Source organism: Convolutriloba macropyga, chromosome 4 (genome assembly GCF_964194025.1).
Source record: "Convolutriloba macropyga chromosome 4, txConMacr16.3, whole genome shotgun sequence".
NCBI lineage: Eukaryota > Metazoa > Xenacoelomorpha > Acoela > Convolutidae > Convolutriloba > Convolutriloba macropyga.
In genome coordinates, this window is record NC_134471.1 from 75308449 (window position 1) to 75321163 (window position 12715).

Below are 12715 nucleotides of genomic sequence, written 5' to 3' on the forward strand. Positions count from 1 at the left end.
ATTTCAACCAATTAGAATAGAGATTGATTTTCGATCTATTATCCCAACTTTTCTGTTTCCGATCTGTTGTCTTTCGATCTATTGTCCGGTCACCGATGTAAATGTTTTGTAGATACAATTGTAGATATTTAAAAATTCGTTTTAATATTCTTGAATGATTGATTTTAGTGATTTGCGTTTTGTTTTCCGACTTTTCATTTTAGCATTTTGTATTGTTTATAAACTGACGATGAACTCAGAGTTCGAAAACGTTCGCAAGAAAGTTCTAAATTGACAATTCTTTTTTAAATCAGGTTATTTGGGCTCAATTTAACAATAATGAGACGAATGAGGAATTTCCAAAGCTCTATGAAAAGTTTCAATACTACGGTGATCATTGAAGCCAGCAATTACTACAACAGTGTTCAGCTGATTTGGGTTTTGGTTGATAAGATTACAGAGATCTAGCAGTTTGGCACCTCGATAGGAGTGAACACAAACCTGTACTTGACCCTCGTCTATATATTTGGTACGAGAAGTACCCAAGACCAAGTCCGAGCAGCTGGAAGGAAGAGGGTTGGCATCAAAACGTCCCATTCACGGAGCCTGCTAACATTCAAAACGCAAGAAATTGTTCCAAAAATGGAATCAGTTAGAATGATACGACCTGATGTGATGAGTCGGGGTGGGAGATTGGTTCACTCGCCTACGGCTGGGGTGGTTAGGCTTGAAAAGGTGTAGGTTTGATTCAGCCCAGCGCGCATACGTATTTGAAAATACAGCGGAGGTAAATTTGTTCGGGGGCTATTTAATAAGTTTATCACGACATTATTGAGTGTTTCAGACAACTATGCTCTATAGTTTGGAGCATGCCACAAATGCTCATTCAAATTCATGGTTTTTATGGGGAGTTGGATGTGCCTCATTCTACTTCCTTATCTGGCCTAAGCTATCAGGCAAAATAGAGTACGCAATGCTCAAGAATGCTGCTAAAGGAGAATTAGGCAAAGTGCAACAGTTATCAAAATTGTCGCTGTTCGCCGACATGTCTTCAAATGTTAAAAACGATAAAAATAAGTTGGTGGTATTGGAACTCGGAATATCTTCAGGACCAAACATCCAATTCTATCCGGCAAAATCTTTGCTTATTGCTACAGATATTCATTCAATGGGAGTGGAGTCGGTGAAACACAATTGTCTTGCTAATGACATTGAGTTAATGAAGTACAAGGAGGCTAAAGCCGAAGATCTGTTTTTCGTAAAATCGAATTCTGTTTGCGCAGTTGTCACAACTTTAGTGACCTGCAGTTTTGAAAACAAATGTCGAGCGTATAAAGAAATTTATCGAGTTAGTCTTTGCATTCAGTTAGATTTTTTGCGATCAAGTAGTTGTAACTCATTTCTTTTGCATTTTTTTTTGTGATGAATGATTTCTTTATTTTATTCCACACAACCCAATTTTTTGATGGACAGCTTCTGTAGTTTGTTTCCAAGGTTTTTGTATTTTTGATAAAGGTGATATTAAGTTAAGACAGTTACAGCGACAAAGACAATTGCCAAACCGTTTGACCAGGTATGCGACGATTTGTGAGTTTGCGTGAAAAAATTTGGATTGCTTGAGTGTTAACAAAATTAGAGAGTTGAGCGGCAAGAGATTTGGTTTTTGTCTATGCCGCTGTTTTCGAGAGAGCTAGAAATTATTGTGTGAAAAAAGTTTTGTGTGCGAGCAAAATTTTTTGTTCTTTTAACGGCTTTTTAAGCAGTTTTGGTTTTGAGAAATTTTGTTTTGAATGCGTAAGTTCCGATTTAAAAGGTTTGTGATAATGTTTACAAATTTTTGGGTTATTAATCTGACTTCTACGCTAATTTAGCGATTTTTCGACCATTTGCTATTTTTAAGCTACATAAGTATTTTTTACCCAATTTGTTTTTTTTGCATTTATTGAGGTTTGAATAGACGTTCATCGCTTGAAAGAATTTTTTTGGTTTCAACTTACTTCAGTTTTGATCTTGTTATGCCGTATTTTTGTTGAAAGATTTGACAAAAAATTGTTTACTTTGTAACTTTGTAAATTTCTTGCAGTTTTGCTGGTTTTCTTTAAAATAAGATTGATTTGTTTTTTGAGCCTATTATGGCGTAACTTTTGCGAACATTTTTGCTGCCGTGAGGCGTTCTCAAGAAAGCTGTTTTTTAAGTTTCAAACTTGTTTTTCTTCGTATTTACACGGTTATTTTTTGCTGTGTTAACCAGTTCTATGATATTGTGGTTATGTCCTGTTGATTTCATGCGGTTAATTGTATTTAGATGTGTTTCAATGCTATAGTTTTTGATGTTGTACTGCAGGTCTTGATGCTTTTTTATTTTAAGGCCAAGGTTCATTAAAAAACCATTCCAACTCCAGCTGGTGGTTATCTGCCAGATGTCCATGTTATCCTCAAGATTGGTTTTCTCGATCATTCAAAACTTTTAATTATTTTTATTCCGTGCGCTAGGTTTTGAAAAGAGAAGAGTTCATGAAGCGAAGGTTTTGTAATCTTTTTTAAAAATTTATGTGTGAGTGAAAAAAATGCCGCCTGTGAAAATAAGTGTTTAGATCAGTTTGCTGAAAAGTCCATATCAGAGAGGAGAAGGAGGGTTTCTATTCATGCCTGAGAGAGAGAGAGAAAGAAAAGTAGATGCGAAAAAGTTTTCTAAGAGATAAAATCATTGTTGAGATGCTGAATTTTCAAACTTTTTAATTTCAACTCAAATTTTTCCACCAAAATAATTTTCTAGAAATCGTAACACTTGAGTTTGTGTTTGGGAGCACCTTTGAGTATCTTAACCATGAACGTGGTTTTATGATGTTTTTAGTCTGATCTTTGTCTTTTAGCGGTTTTAGACGATTTCAGTCTTTTTGTAATCCTCTAGTGTTGTCAGATCACAGAGCCTTTTCAGGTTGCGTTTGTTTTTTCCCAATATTTTCGACATTTTGATTTGATTAGTATTAAACGTTTTTGTTCTGATTAAAATTTATTCAATTTTGTGCTTCTTTAGACCAGTTCAATGGGATGGAGGCATCTTAGCTTGGTTTTTTGGAGGGCAAATTTTTATCGTGTTAAGGAATTTTGACCACTTTGTTTTCTAAACTCCGTTTTTATTGTCATTAACACTTATTAACTTGGTTTCACTGGACTATCTTAATTGACTGGAAGCGGATCAAAGTAGATTGCATCAGTAAATATGAAAAATTCAAAGTAATTATGTTGTTTTTCTATCTGATTGTTTGTTATCTTCTTGAGGTTATGCGCTTTCCGATTTCAAACACCAACAGTTGTTTTAGTTTCTGTTATGATCATATAGTTTACTGGGGCCATTGAAAGTGTCTTCTTAATTAATTTTTGTTAAACTGTTATCCATGCAGCTTTATTTCGTTAATGAAGTATTGGGCAACTTATTAATCGGCTTCATAATCATCTCGAGAGTTGATTTTAATTTTTGAGGCAGACATTTCAATCAATGGATATGAGTGGTTGGCTATTTATCAGAATTGTTTATGGAGTGATCCAGTCTAATAATTTGACTTATTATTAAACTAATATTCATTGCTCTCAAGTATATTCCTGTCAATTATATAGATCCTCTTGATCTTTTCTGCAATTTTTTGCTCGTTTTTTTCTTACAACTTGGTCTTTTTGTCCACAGATACTGGATAAACCGGTGAACGCGGAGGATAAAAATGCTGCAGCAGTCTCAGAGCTTTTTAAGTATATTTTGCTCGGAAAGTCCTGAGGAGGCTTATATTGACGGTTTATAGAGGCTATTTAATTGCTCTCAAATGAAGAGTGTATCAATTTTATTAGTCATGTTGTCCTTTTTTACTGCAGTTTTTTACTTGGCCGATTTTTTGTTTGATCAAGAACAGGATAAACAGGTAAAGCCTGGAAGGCATTAAGTGGCCGAGCAACTCTCTTAGAGCCTTTCTAGTCTCCAAGTATTCGATTCGCCAAAACTGTTTTGAGGAGACAATTTTATGATATGAACGGCGGTTCTTAAAACTTTAACCCCAATCAGCCCCCCCCCCCCCACCGATCCACGGGGCAATTTGGACCCCCTCTCGTCCAGCTCTCCGACCCCCCCCCCCCCCCCCACACACACACACACACACACGCCCGCCCCCTCACCCCCCCCCCCCCCCCCCCACTCCTTCTAATCGTTGCACCCGTAACCCAGAGCGTTCGACAACCCCCCAACCCTGCTGCGCTCACCCGACGCCCGTTTAATTAAGCTAAACCTGGCCTCCTTAAGCCCTAGCTAGCCACTTAAAAAGTCAACCGCTCGCCAATCGTTTGAGAGCAATTCGCCCGACGTTAGTCGGTTATGTTTTGGTAGGTTTAGATCACTAACTAGCCTTCTTAAGGTGTTCGTCGTCGATGTGTCGACGGTTTAGCTGTTTGCACACTAAGGGATCTATTGGTCGGGTCAATCGATTCTCTGCCTTTCATTTAGTCATTAAGGTTCTGATTGTTTCAAACTGTATTTTTTATTGCGCGTGAAATGTCTTTTCTAGGAACGTAGTTTTTTTACCCCCGCTATACTTGATGATTGCTTTGAAAATTTGGGGTCGGGTAGATAGATATGTATTAGTTCAGGCTCGTTGCCTCCAATAGGTTTTATTTAGGTACTGATTCCCGGTGGGAGGTACTATTTCTCCGAGCACACGGCAGAATTTGAGGGGAAAATTGGGATGCGGTTGTTGCAGTACTCGCTATTCTTGCCAAAATTTGTCCTGTTTTACTGTCACAGTCTCAGAGATCAAATGAACGATATCTCAAAGGTATTTGGAGCTGAAAATGTCAAAGCCAAGAAAGTTGTGATGCCTTATGCGGACTATACTTGGAATCCCATTATATTGTCGGCCGCTCCCAGAGTTATTGGTTATGCAACGAAGATTTAGACAAATTAAGCAAAAGTTGATATTTTCAATCTTTTGTTTGTTTCTCGTGTCTGTGATAGCGACGCTGCAAGTCGATGCTATCGCCAGTACTTACTGCGCTGCATTGATTTTTTAAAATTTGCAGAAAATATATTTGAACATTTCAAGGATCTGGACGATAAATGACGCACACTGTTGTAGTGTTAGGGGATTTTCGGGACTGCTCCGAAAGTTAGAAGCAGGTTACTTTTTTTATAAACTGGGTTGAGACTCGTTCACAGGCATAAATTTGTATAATAAATATTATAAAACTGATATCATAGGTTGGATTTTGCTCTCTGTTTTATCTCTTCAAACTATTTTTTGACAAACTTATGTCGACAAACTTGTAAGAATGTGGTTTTGATATTTCAGATGTTTACAATGTGACTCACACAGACACCTGCTGTTTACAAGTTGTCGTGTCTTTTGGTCATGAGTCATTCCCACAAGGAGTTGTTGTTACATCATCGCTTCTGATTGGTCGAATACAATTGTGTAATAATTAGTGCAGCAGAAGAGTGAGGATTCTCAAACAAAGCTTAGTTTTGGAGCTTATTGGAGACTATTTCAGTTGCAATCTCTTTGTTTTGAATATTTTTCCAGCGTTACAAATCTGGCAATTTCCTTATTAGTCCGGCTACTTACCGAAAACTGATTTGGAACCAGCGGTGCTCTAGAATTTGTGCTATTACTCTAACCTGCAGGATATTTTGCTTCATTTATTATTAACCTTTTGTATTGGTATTACTTAGATTTGTATCCCGTATTTTCTCAAGCGTTTCCTCAAGCGATAAATACGCTTTGAATTGATCGCGGAATTGATTGGGTCTAAAACGTGTTTTTATCAGCAGTTCAGGCCTTAAGAGATGTCTGCTCGTGGCGGAGGAGGAGGCATGATGTGTCGACCACACCCCTCTTCTATGATCAAAGGACAGGTGCTTCTCTGTGGAAACAGCCACAAACAATTAGCCCAAAGGGTCGCACAGTAAGTCACCCAAGATACAATGCATAAATAGAACGAATAGTATCGAGTGTACTTTCCAGTGATCTTAAAGACTTTTTTGGTTCGGAGCAGTTTTGCATAGCTGCTTATTGCTTCCCTGTTGCAGGAATATTTCATCTATCGATGGTTTAGGTTGTATCTATGTTGTGGTTTCGCTGAATAATTTGATTGGTTTATTTTGAAAGCCGAGGAGTTTTAAAGTTTGGAGGACAGACATTAGATTTAAGGTGTATTTCAGGCGACTCGGAATCCCAGTCGGTGCATGTAAGCTGTACCAGGAGAACTGTGGTGGTAAGTCAACGCCATGTATCTGTCTTTATCTTTAAACTTTTATTAATTTTCTGTAAGCCCGTGATGCACAACGAATTTATATCTAAATGGCAATGGAGTATAAGCTTAAGCTTGCTAGACAATAGCATTTTTGATAAAGCAATTCAATTTTTCTGGGCAGAGTCTGTATAAGCTCAAATATTTGGCTCAAGATGATCTGAGTTGGAATACCCCTCGTTTAAATAAAGACTAGTTGCATATTTTAACTAGTTTTACTTTTCAGTTCCGTTGCTCTGTGAAAAGCTGAGCGGTCTATGGTTATTTCTGGTCTCATTTAGAAACCAAAATCCAAATAGACGAGTCAGTGCGTGGGAAAGACGTCTTCATATTGCAGACTGGGAATAGAGATCCTAACAACATGATGATGGAGCTGTTCATTCTGGCACACTCCTGCAAGACCTCCAGTGCCCAGAGGATAGTGGGAGTGGTGCCATACCTGCCATACAGTAAACAGTGCAGAATGCGCAAGAGGGGGTCCATTCCTTGCAAACTGTTTGCAGACATGATGGTCAAAGCAGGTTGGGCCTCCTAATAATAATAGTAATAAGTTCCTTCTGTAAAAAATTTCTGAAGAGGATAGTCAGTGACCACCGTTGAGCTCTTTCAAAACTACCCAATCAAAAATAAGGAATAAAATAACTGGAATAAAATAAAAATAAGGAATAAAATAAAAAATGGGTCGACATCTTGCAAATTCAAATTTAAAAAAACAATGCAAAAATTATCAGCTAGTAAGGTCAAAAATGAGTTTTGAAATTTTTTGGGAAGATGAAACAACTACTGGAGGTTGGAGCCGACAGTCTAGTTCTGATATACTAGTGAGAAAAATACAAAGAGTTGGGACTTGAGGAATGACAAGAGTCCATTAATTTTGATTTCCGGGAGTCTACTCATTCCTTTCTAACTTCTCCCCCTGTTTCCTTAAAATTGGTGTTCTGAAATTTCAGTATTAAAAGAGATAATTATCTTAACCAGGAAAACCATTTAAAAAAAAATCCGTTCCAAAACAATAAAAAAAAACAGTAAAAACCAAAAAAAGAAGTAATCGTACCCTTCAACGTAAGGGGTACTAGACTATATACGTACCGTATAAAAGAGGATTTGACACCAGGCGCAAGGGACGAGCACAGGCTGTCTTTCGTGGAGAAAAAATATCCTCGCTCAACTCGTCGCTTACGCTCCTCATTTTACTCAGTAATTCTCCTTCCACTCAAACTTTCCCACGTGCGTCCCTTGCACCTAATGTCAAATCCTCTTTTTTACACTACTCTGGCCTGCCGCCGGCTTGTTTCGCACTTCTAAATTAACAAAAATATTAGAATCATAATTGGATATATATCTTCACATACTTAGAAAAATTGAAAAATAAGTATATGCAAGCAAATATGTCGAATGTCTGTGTATGCGCACTTTGGCCAGCAAAATACTTTTCACATGAAAGTTGAACGCTTGAGTAGGATTATTCAAAAAAGTTTTCACAAATATCACTGTCAGTGTAATTTAAACAAATTTTTCACTGTCAATGTAGAATCCTTTGTAATTTTCAGTGTTAGTATTGATTCTTAGTCAATTGATTTCAAACAGAGTCCAAAATAACTTACAAAAATTACCAGATAGAATTGTGTAGTTTTATGGAAAAGTTGATTGGGAAAATCTGGGAAAACATGGAAAAATATTTGGAAAATTTTAAAATATTTTGTTGGAAAGCTAAAGTTGTTTTGTGGAGTATGGAAATGAAATTGATTCTGGGAACGTAAAGTTAATATGCTAAAAAGATAGTTTCAATCGTTCTTATAATGTTGTTTTGTTTCTTATTTTTTTTATAGATAGTTGAATTAGACTCCATTTTTCTATGGGTTGCGCAAACATTTCCACCAACTGGTAGAACGATTTTATTAAGAAACAAATATTTCAAGTGACTTTTTTAAATTCACCTACGAATACTTTCAACAGCATTCATATAACGTTTTTCGTTCAATGCATTTAATGATTGTTTTTGGACTTTCTGAATATGCATATCATGATCAGTAGATCTTATTATTTATTTGTTTGACTTTTTGAAAATCACCAAATAAACAATTATAGTACTCATTGATTTTGATTTCTTTCGGTTGTGGTTAAGTAATTCATTTCAATTTACTTGTGTTTGAATTTCCACTTCTGTTTGGATATGCTTTACTGCGAAAACAGATAACTTCTTATATCCCAATATTTTTAGGAGTCTCAATCTTAAATTTCACTACAACCTTTATATTTTTCACTAAACAGCTTTGAGATAGTCAAATTAAATAGACTAAAATCAAATTAATCTTCAAGGTTAGATGACTCATTAATATTATCGTCGGTTTTAATACTCATTACGAATGAATCACAGTCGGTATAATGTAATCGAATATTTTCTATCCCAAAATAAGGTTGAAGTTTATCATAATTTGTTTCATACATTAACAGTTTACTCAAATCCAAAATCGTGAAACCAAGATTTTGGTTTATCCATTAAAACTTCAGTTTGCTTAAAAGTATAGCTATAATAGTTCTCAAAAGATTTACGAATACCATTAAATGTTAATTTTGATTGCCATTTTGGGATCTGTTCATATTCAGCTTTTTTCAGAAATTCAATTCTTGTTCTGTTTCTAATATTTTCCAAATTTTCTTCTTTCAATGCATTATTTTATAATCTGTAAAATCTTTTTCAAAATCATAAGTTTTATTTCGTTTCGCAGTAATAAAATTTATATTTTTTTCTAACCAAGGTGCTTCCTTAAAAGAAATTCTTTCTTGAAAATTGTCAATAACCCTTCCGTATCTGACATAGAACTGCAATAACTGATAGTGCACTAGATATTTCTTCTTGTCAGTCCAATCACAAATCACTTTCTCACACTGTGAATATTCGGTGGGTTTGTTTGCTTGCATATGTTCAGTAAATTTTCTAATGGAGATACCTCATTTTCAGGACAGAACGGGTAATTCCTCATCTTGTGTTTAATAGCAGTAGTGTATTTTAAATCTATTTCTACGAAATAACCAATTGTTGAATCATCTGGGGTATCTTAGATAGTTTCAATACTAACTTTGCAATCAAATCGAATGTCGTCGTATGGTGAATACTGACTCTTTGCCCATCCATATAAGTTATTAGCATCTATATAGAATATCTTCTTCGTATCAGCCAATTTCACATATATATCACCCATTACTGACGAAATTCCACCTCTTATATTATTTTCAGTTAGTTGAATTAGATCTAAGTCTCGAGTCTGTAATTTAATATCTGTTTTAAACCACATGCTGTAAATTCCTGGCAAACTCACACTATATAGCGGATTCAATCCAAGTTCCTTTTCCGAAAATTTAATAATTTTTTCAAAAACATTGGCCAACAGTAGAACATCAGTTTTTTAATACAATTAGTTAATTCTTTCCCAGTGTTAATTTCAAATGTATTAATGAGAGCATTTGTTCTCCGGATTTCGATATCATTAGGCATTTTGGAGTTGAGAGTATTGAAATAACTAGCCGAATGCTACAGAAGTTTTTTCCTCATTAGTTTCCGGGATAAAATTTAATTTTACATTATCAGGCTTTTTGTCTACTAAAGTTCTGAAAAATAGATGATAATCATATTTACTAAAATTGTGAAACATAACTGGATTGAAATTACTTCGAGACTGCTTAACATTCAAATTACAATTTTCATGAGTGACCCCACGATATATGCCAGTTAGATGATAGTGGTCTCTAACTTTAGTGTCTTCAATACGTAACTCACTTAACCAACAATCATAATTATCAAAATCATATTAATCTTCTTTCGTTATAACAAGTGGATTATTGGTATCCTTGAAATATACTTTCATTTCGTTTTCCATGTTAATAATTTCATCTACAGACCAATCAACATTATTTTCTGCAGAATTGTAGTTATAACCAGTTGTAATGGACTTTCCGCAGGATAAAAACTACATAATAACCATTACAAACAAGTTTTTGCCTAAAAATATTGGTTTTCCTAATTTGCGTGCATCAAGTACATTATCACTCTCAAAATCTGCATATATTCTAAAATACGGGGGAATCTTTTAGAACCACTTTTTCCATTTGATATGACTCTCTTTCGCAATCTTATATTTAATTTCTTAGTGTTCACATCTCTCTGGATGTTTCCTGAGTTTCTTCAAAGTTAAAACAACTCAAACGTCTCCTTCTTTCCCATGTGTTATTTTTGTTACCTAGGAATATATGAAGTTTTTTTAAAAAGTGTAATGGTTTTTGTAAATCAGAAGATCTATTATGTTATCGCCTTCATTATCACTAATTTCTATTGGAATTGATTTCTGTTTCAACTTTTTATCTGTTGAGTCCTGATAGAACTTTAATTCAAAAATATTTTTTAATAGCCGCACAGCGATAGCTGGGGCTATTATTGGCCTTCTCTTGGGTTTTTTTATTTCGTCGTCATGATTTTTGTTACGACCATATGACGTCACAGCCACTTTTTGTTCATTCGTTCATGCAATTTCAACTGAATTGCATGTGTGACGTCATTTTTCGCTCTTATTGGAGCGAGTTTTTTGTGAGTTTTCTGAATATGCATATCATGATCAGTAGATCTTATTATTTATTTATTTGACTTTTTGAAAATCACCAAATAAACAATTATAGTACTCATAGATTTTGATTTCTTTCGGTTGTGGTTAAGTAATTCATTTCAATTTATTTGTGTTTGAATTTCCACTTCTGTTTGGATATGCTTTACCGCGTAAACAGATAACTTCTTATATCCCAATATTTTTAGGAGTCTCAATCTTAAATTTCACTACAACCTTTTTATATTTTTCACTAAACAGCTTTGAGATAGTCAAATTAAATAGACTAAAATCAAATTAATCTTCAAGGTTAGATGACTCATTAATATTATCGTCGGTTTTAATACTCATTACGAATGAATCACAGTCGGTATAATGTAATCGAATATTTTCTATCCCAAAATAAGGTTGAAGTTTATCATAATTTGTTTCATACATTAACAGTTTACTCAAATCCAAAATCGTGAAACCAAGATTTTGGTTTATCCATTAAAACTTCAGTTTGCTTAAAAGTATAGCTATAATAGTTCTCAAAAGATTTACGAATACCATTAAATGTTAATTTTGATTGCCATTTTAGGATCTGTTCATATTCAGCTTTTTTCAGAAATTCAATTCTTGTTCTGTTTCTAATATTTTCCAAATTTTTTCCTTTCAATGCATTATTTTATAATCTGTAAAATCTTTTTCAAAATCATTAGTTTTATTTCGTTTCGCAGTAATAAAATTTATATTTTTTTCTAACCAAGGTGCTTCCTTAAAAGAAATTCTTTCTTGAAAATTGTCAATAACCCTTCCGTATCTGACATAGAACTGCAATAACTGATAGTGCACTAGATATTTCTTCTTGTCAGTCCAATCACAAATCACTTTCTCACACTGTGAATATTCGGTGGGTTTGTTTGCATGCATATGTTCAGTAAATTTTCTAATGGCGATACCTCATTTTCAGGACAGAACGGGTAATTCCTCATCTTGTGTTTAATAGCAGTAGTGTATATTAAATCTATTTCTACGAAATAACCAATTGTTGAATCATCTGGGGTATCTTAGATAGTTTCAATACTAACTTTGCAATCAAATCGAATGTCGTCGTATGGTGAATACTGACTCTTTGCCCATCCATATAAGTTATTAGCATCTATATAGAATATCTTCTTCGTATCAGCCAATTTCACATATCTATCACCCATTACTGACGAAATTCCACCTCTTATATTATTTTCAATTAGTTGAATTAGATCCAAATCTCGAGTCTGTAATTTAATATCTGTTTTAAACCACATGCTGTAAATTCCTGGCAAACTCACACTATATAGCGGATTCAATCCAAGTTCCTTTTCCGAAAATTTAATAATTTTTTCAAAAACATTGGCCAACAGTAGAACATCAGTTTTTAAATACAATTAGTTAATTCTTTCCCAGTGTTAATTTCAAATCTATTAATGAGAGCATTTGTTCTCCGGATTTCGATATCATTAGGCATTTTGGAGTTGAGAGTATTGAAATAACTAGCCGAATGCTACAGAAGTTTTTTCCTCATTAGTTTCCGGGATAAAATTTAATTTTACATTATCAGGCTTTTTGTCTACTAAAGTTCTGAAAAACAGATGATAATCATATTAACTAAAATTGTGAAACATAACTGGATTGAAATTACTTCGAGACTGCTTAAGATTCAAATTACAATTTTCATGAGCGACCCCACGATATATGCCAGTTAGATGATAGTGATCTCTAACTTTAGTGTCTTCAATACGTAACTCACTTAACCAACAATCATAATTATCAAAATCATTTTAATCTTCTTTCGTTATAACAAGTGGATTATTGGTATCCTTGAAATATAATTT

The 12715-nt window shown here is 34.4% G+C and overlaps 4 protein-coding genes across 6 annotated transcripts in view; all 4 read left to right on the plus strand.

Annotated features, from left to right (window-relative positions):
• Positions 1 to 12715, plus strand: part of LOC142337903 (adenylyl cyclase-associated protein 1-like) — a 269041-nt gene that overhangs the window by 140756 nt on the left and 115570 nt on the right. The gene's annotated exons all lie outside the window — the stretch shown is intronic.
• Positions 828 to 5224, plus strand: LOC142337909 (thiol S-methyltransferase TMT1B-like). The gene is made up of 2 exons (XM_075387544.1): positions 828 to 1327; positions 4641 to 5224. Exons 1-2 carry the CDS (start codon positions 830 to 832, stop codon positions 4914 to 4916), a joined length of 774 nt encoding a protein of 257 aa, XP_075243659.1. The 5' UTR covers positions 828 to 829; the 3' UTR covers positions 4917 to 5224.
• The window catches only part of LOC142337902 (uncharacterized), a 519657-nt gene continuing 509097 nt past the window's right edge, over positions 2156 to 12715 (plus strand). Inside the window, exon 1 of the mRNA XM_075387534.1 lies at positions 2156 to 2159. The gene's annotated coding sequence lies outside the window, so the exon portion shown is untranslated. The remainder of the gene's footprint in view (positions 2160 to 12715) is intronic.
• Positions 5314 to 12715, plus strand: part of LOC142337899 (phosphoribosyl pyrophosphate synthase-associated protein 1-like) — a 56528-nt gene continuing 49126 nt past the window's right edge. For both annotated transcript variants that reach the window (XM_075387529.1, XM_075387530.1), the window contains exons 1-3: positions 5314 to 5922; positions 6179 to 6231; positions 6549 to 6788. In XM_075387529.1, the coding sequence (XP_075243644.1) occupies positions 5804 to 5922; positions 6179 to 6231; positions 6549 to 6788 (412 nt within the window). In that variant the 5' untranslated portion in view covers positions 5314 to 5803. The remainder of the gene's footprint in view (positions 5923 to 6178; positions 6232 to 6548; positions 6789 to 12715) is intronic.

Coding starts and splice junctions, on each gene's coding strand:
- LOC142337909 (XM_075387544.1), top strand. CDS start 830: ATGCTCTATAGTTTGGAGCATGCCACAAATGCTCATTCAAATTCATGG. Junction 1,328..4,640: donor CGTATAAAGAAATTTATCGA/GTTAGTCTTTGC, acceptor GGTTTTATTTAG/GTACTGATTCCCGGTGGGAG.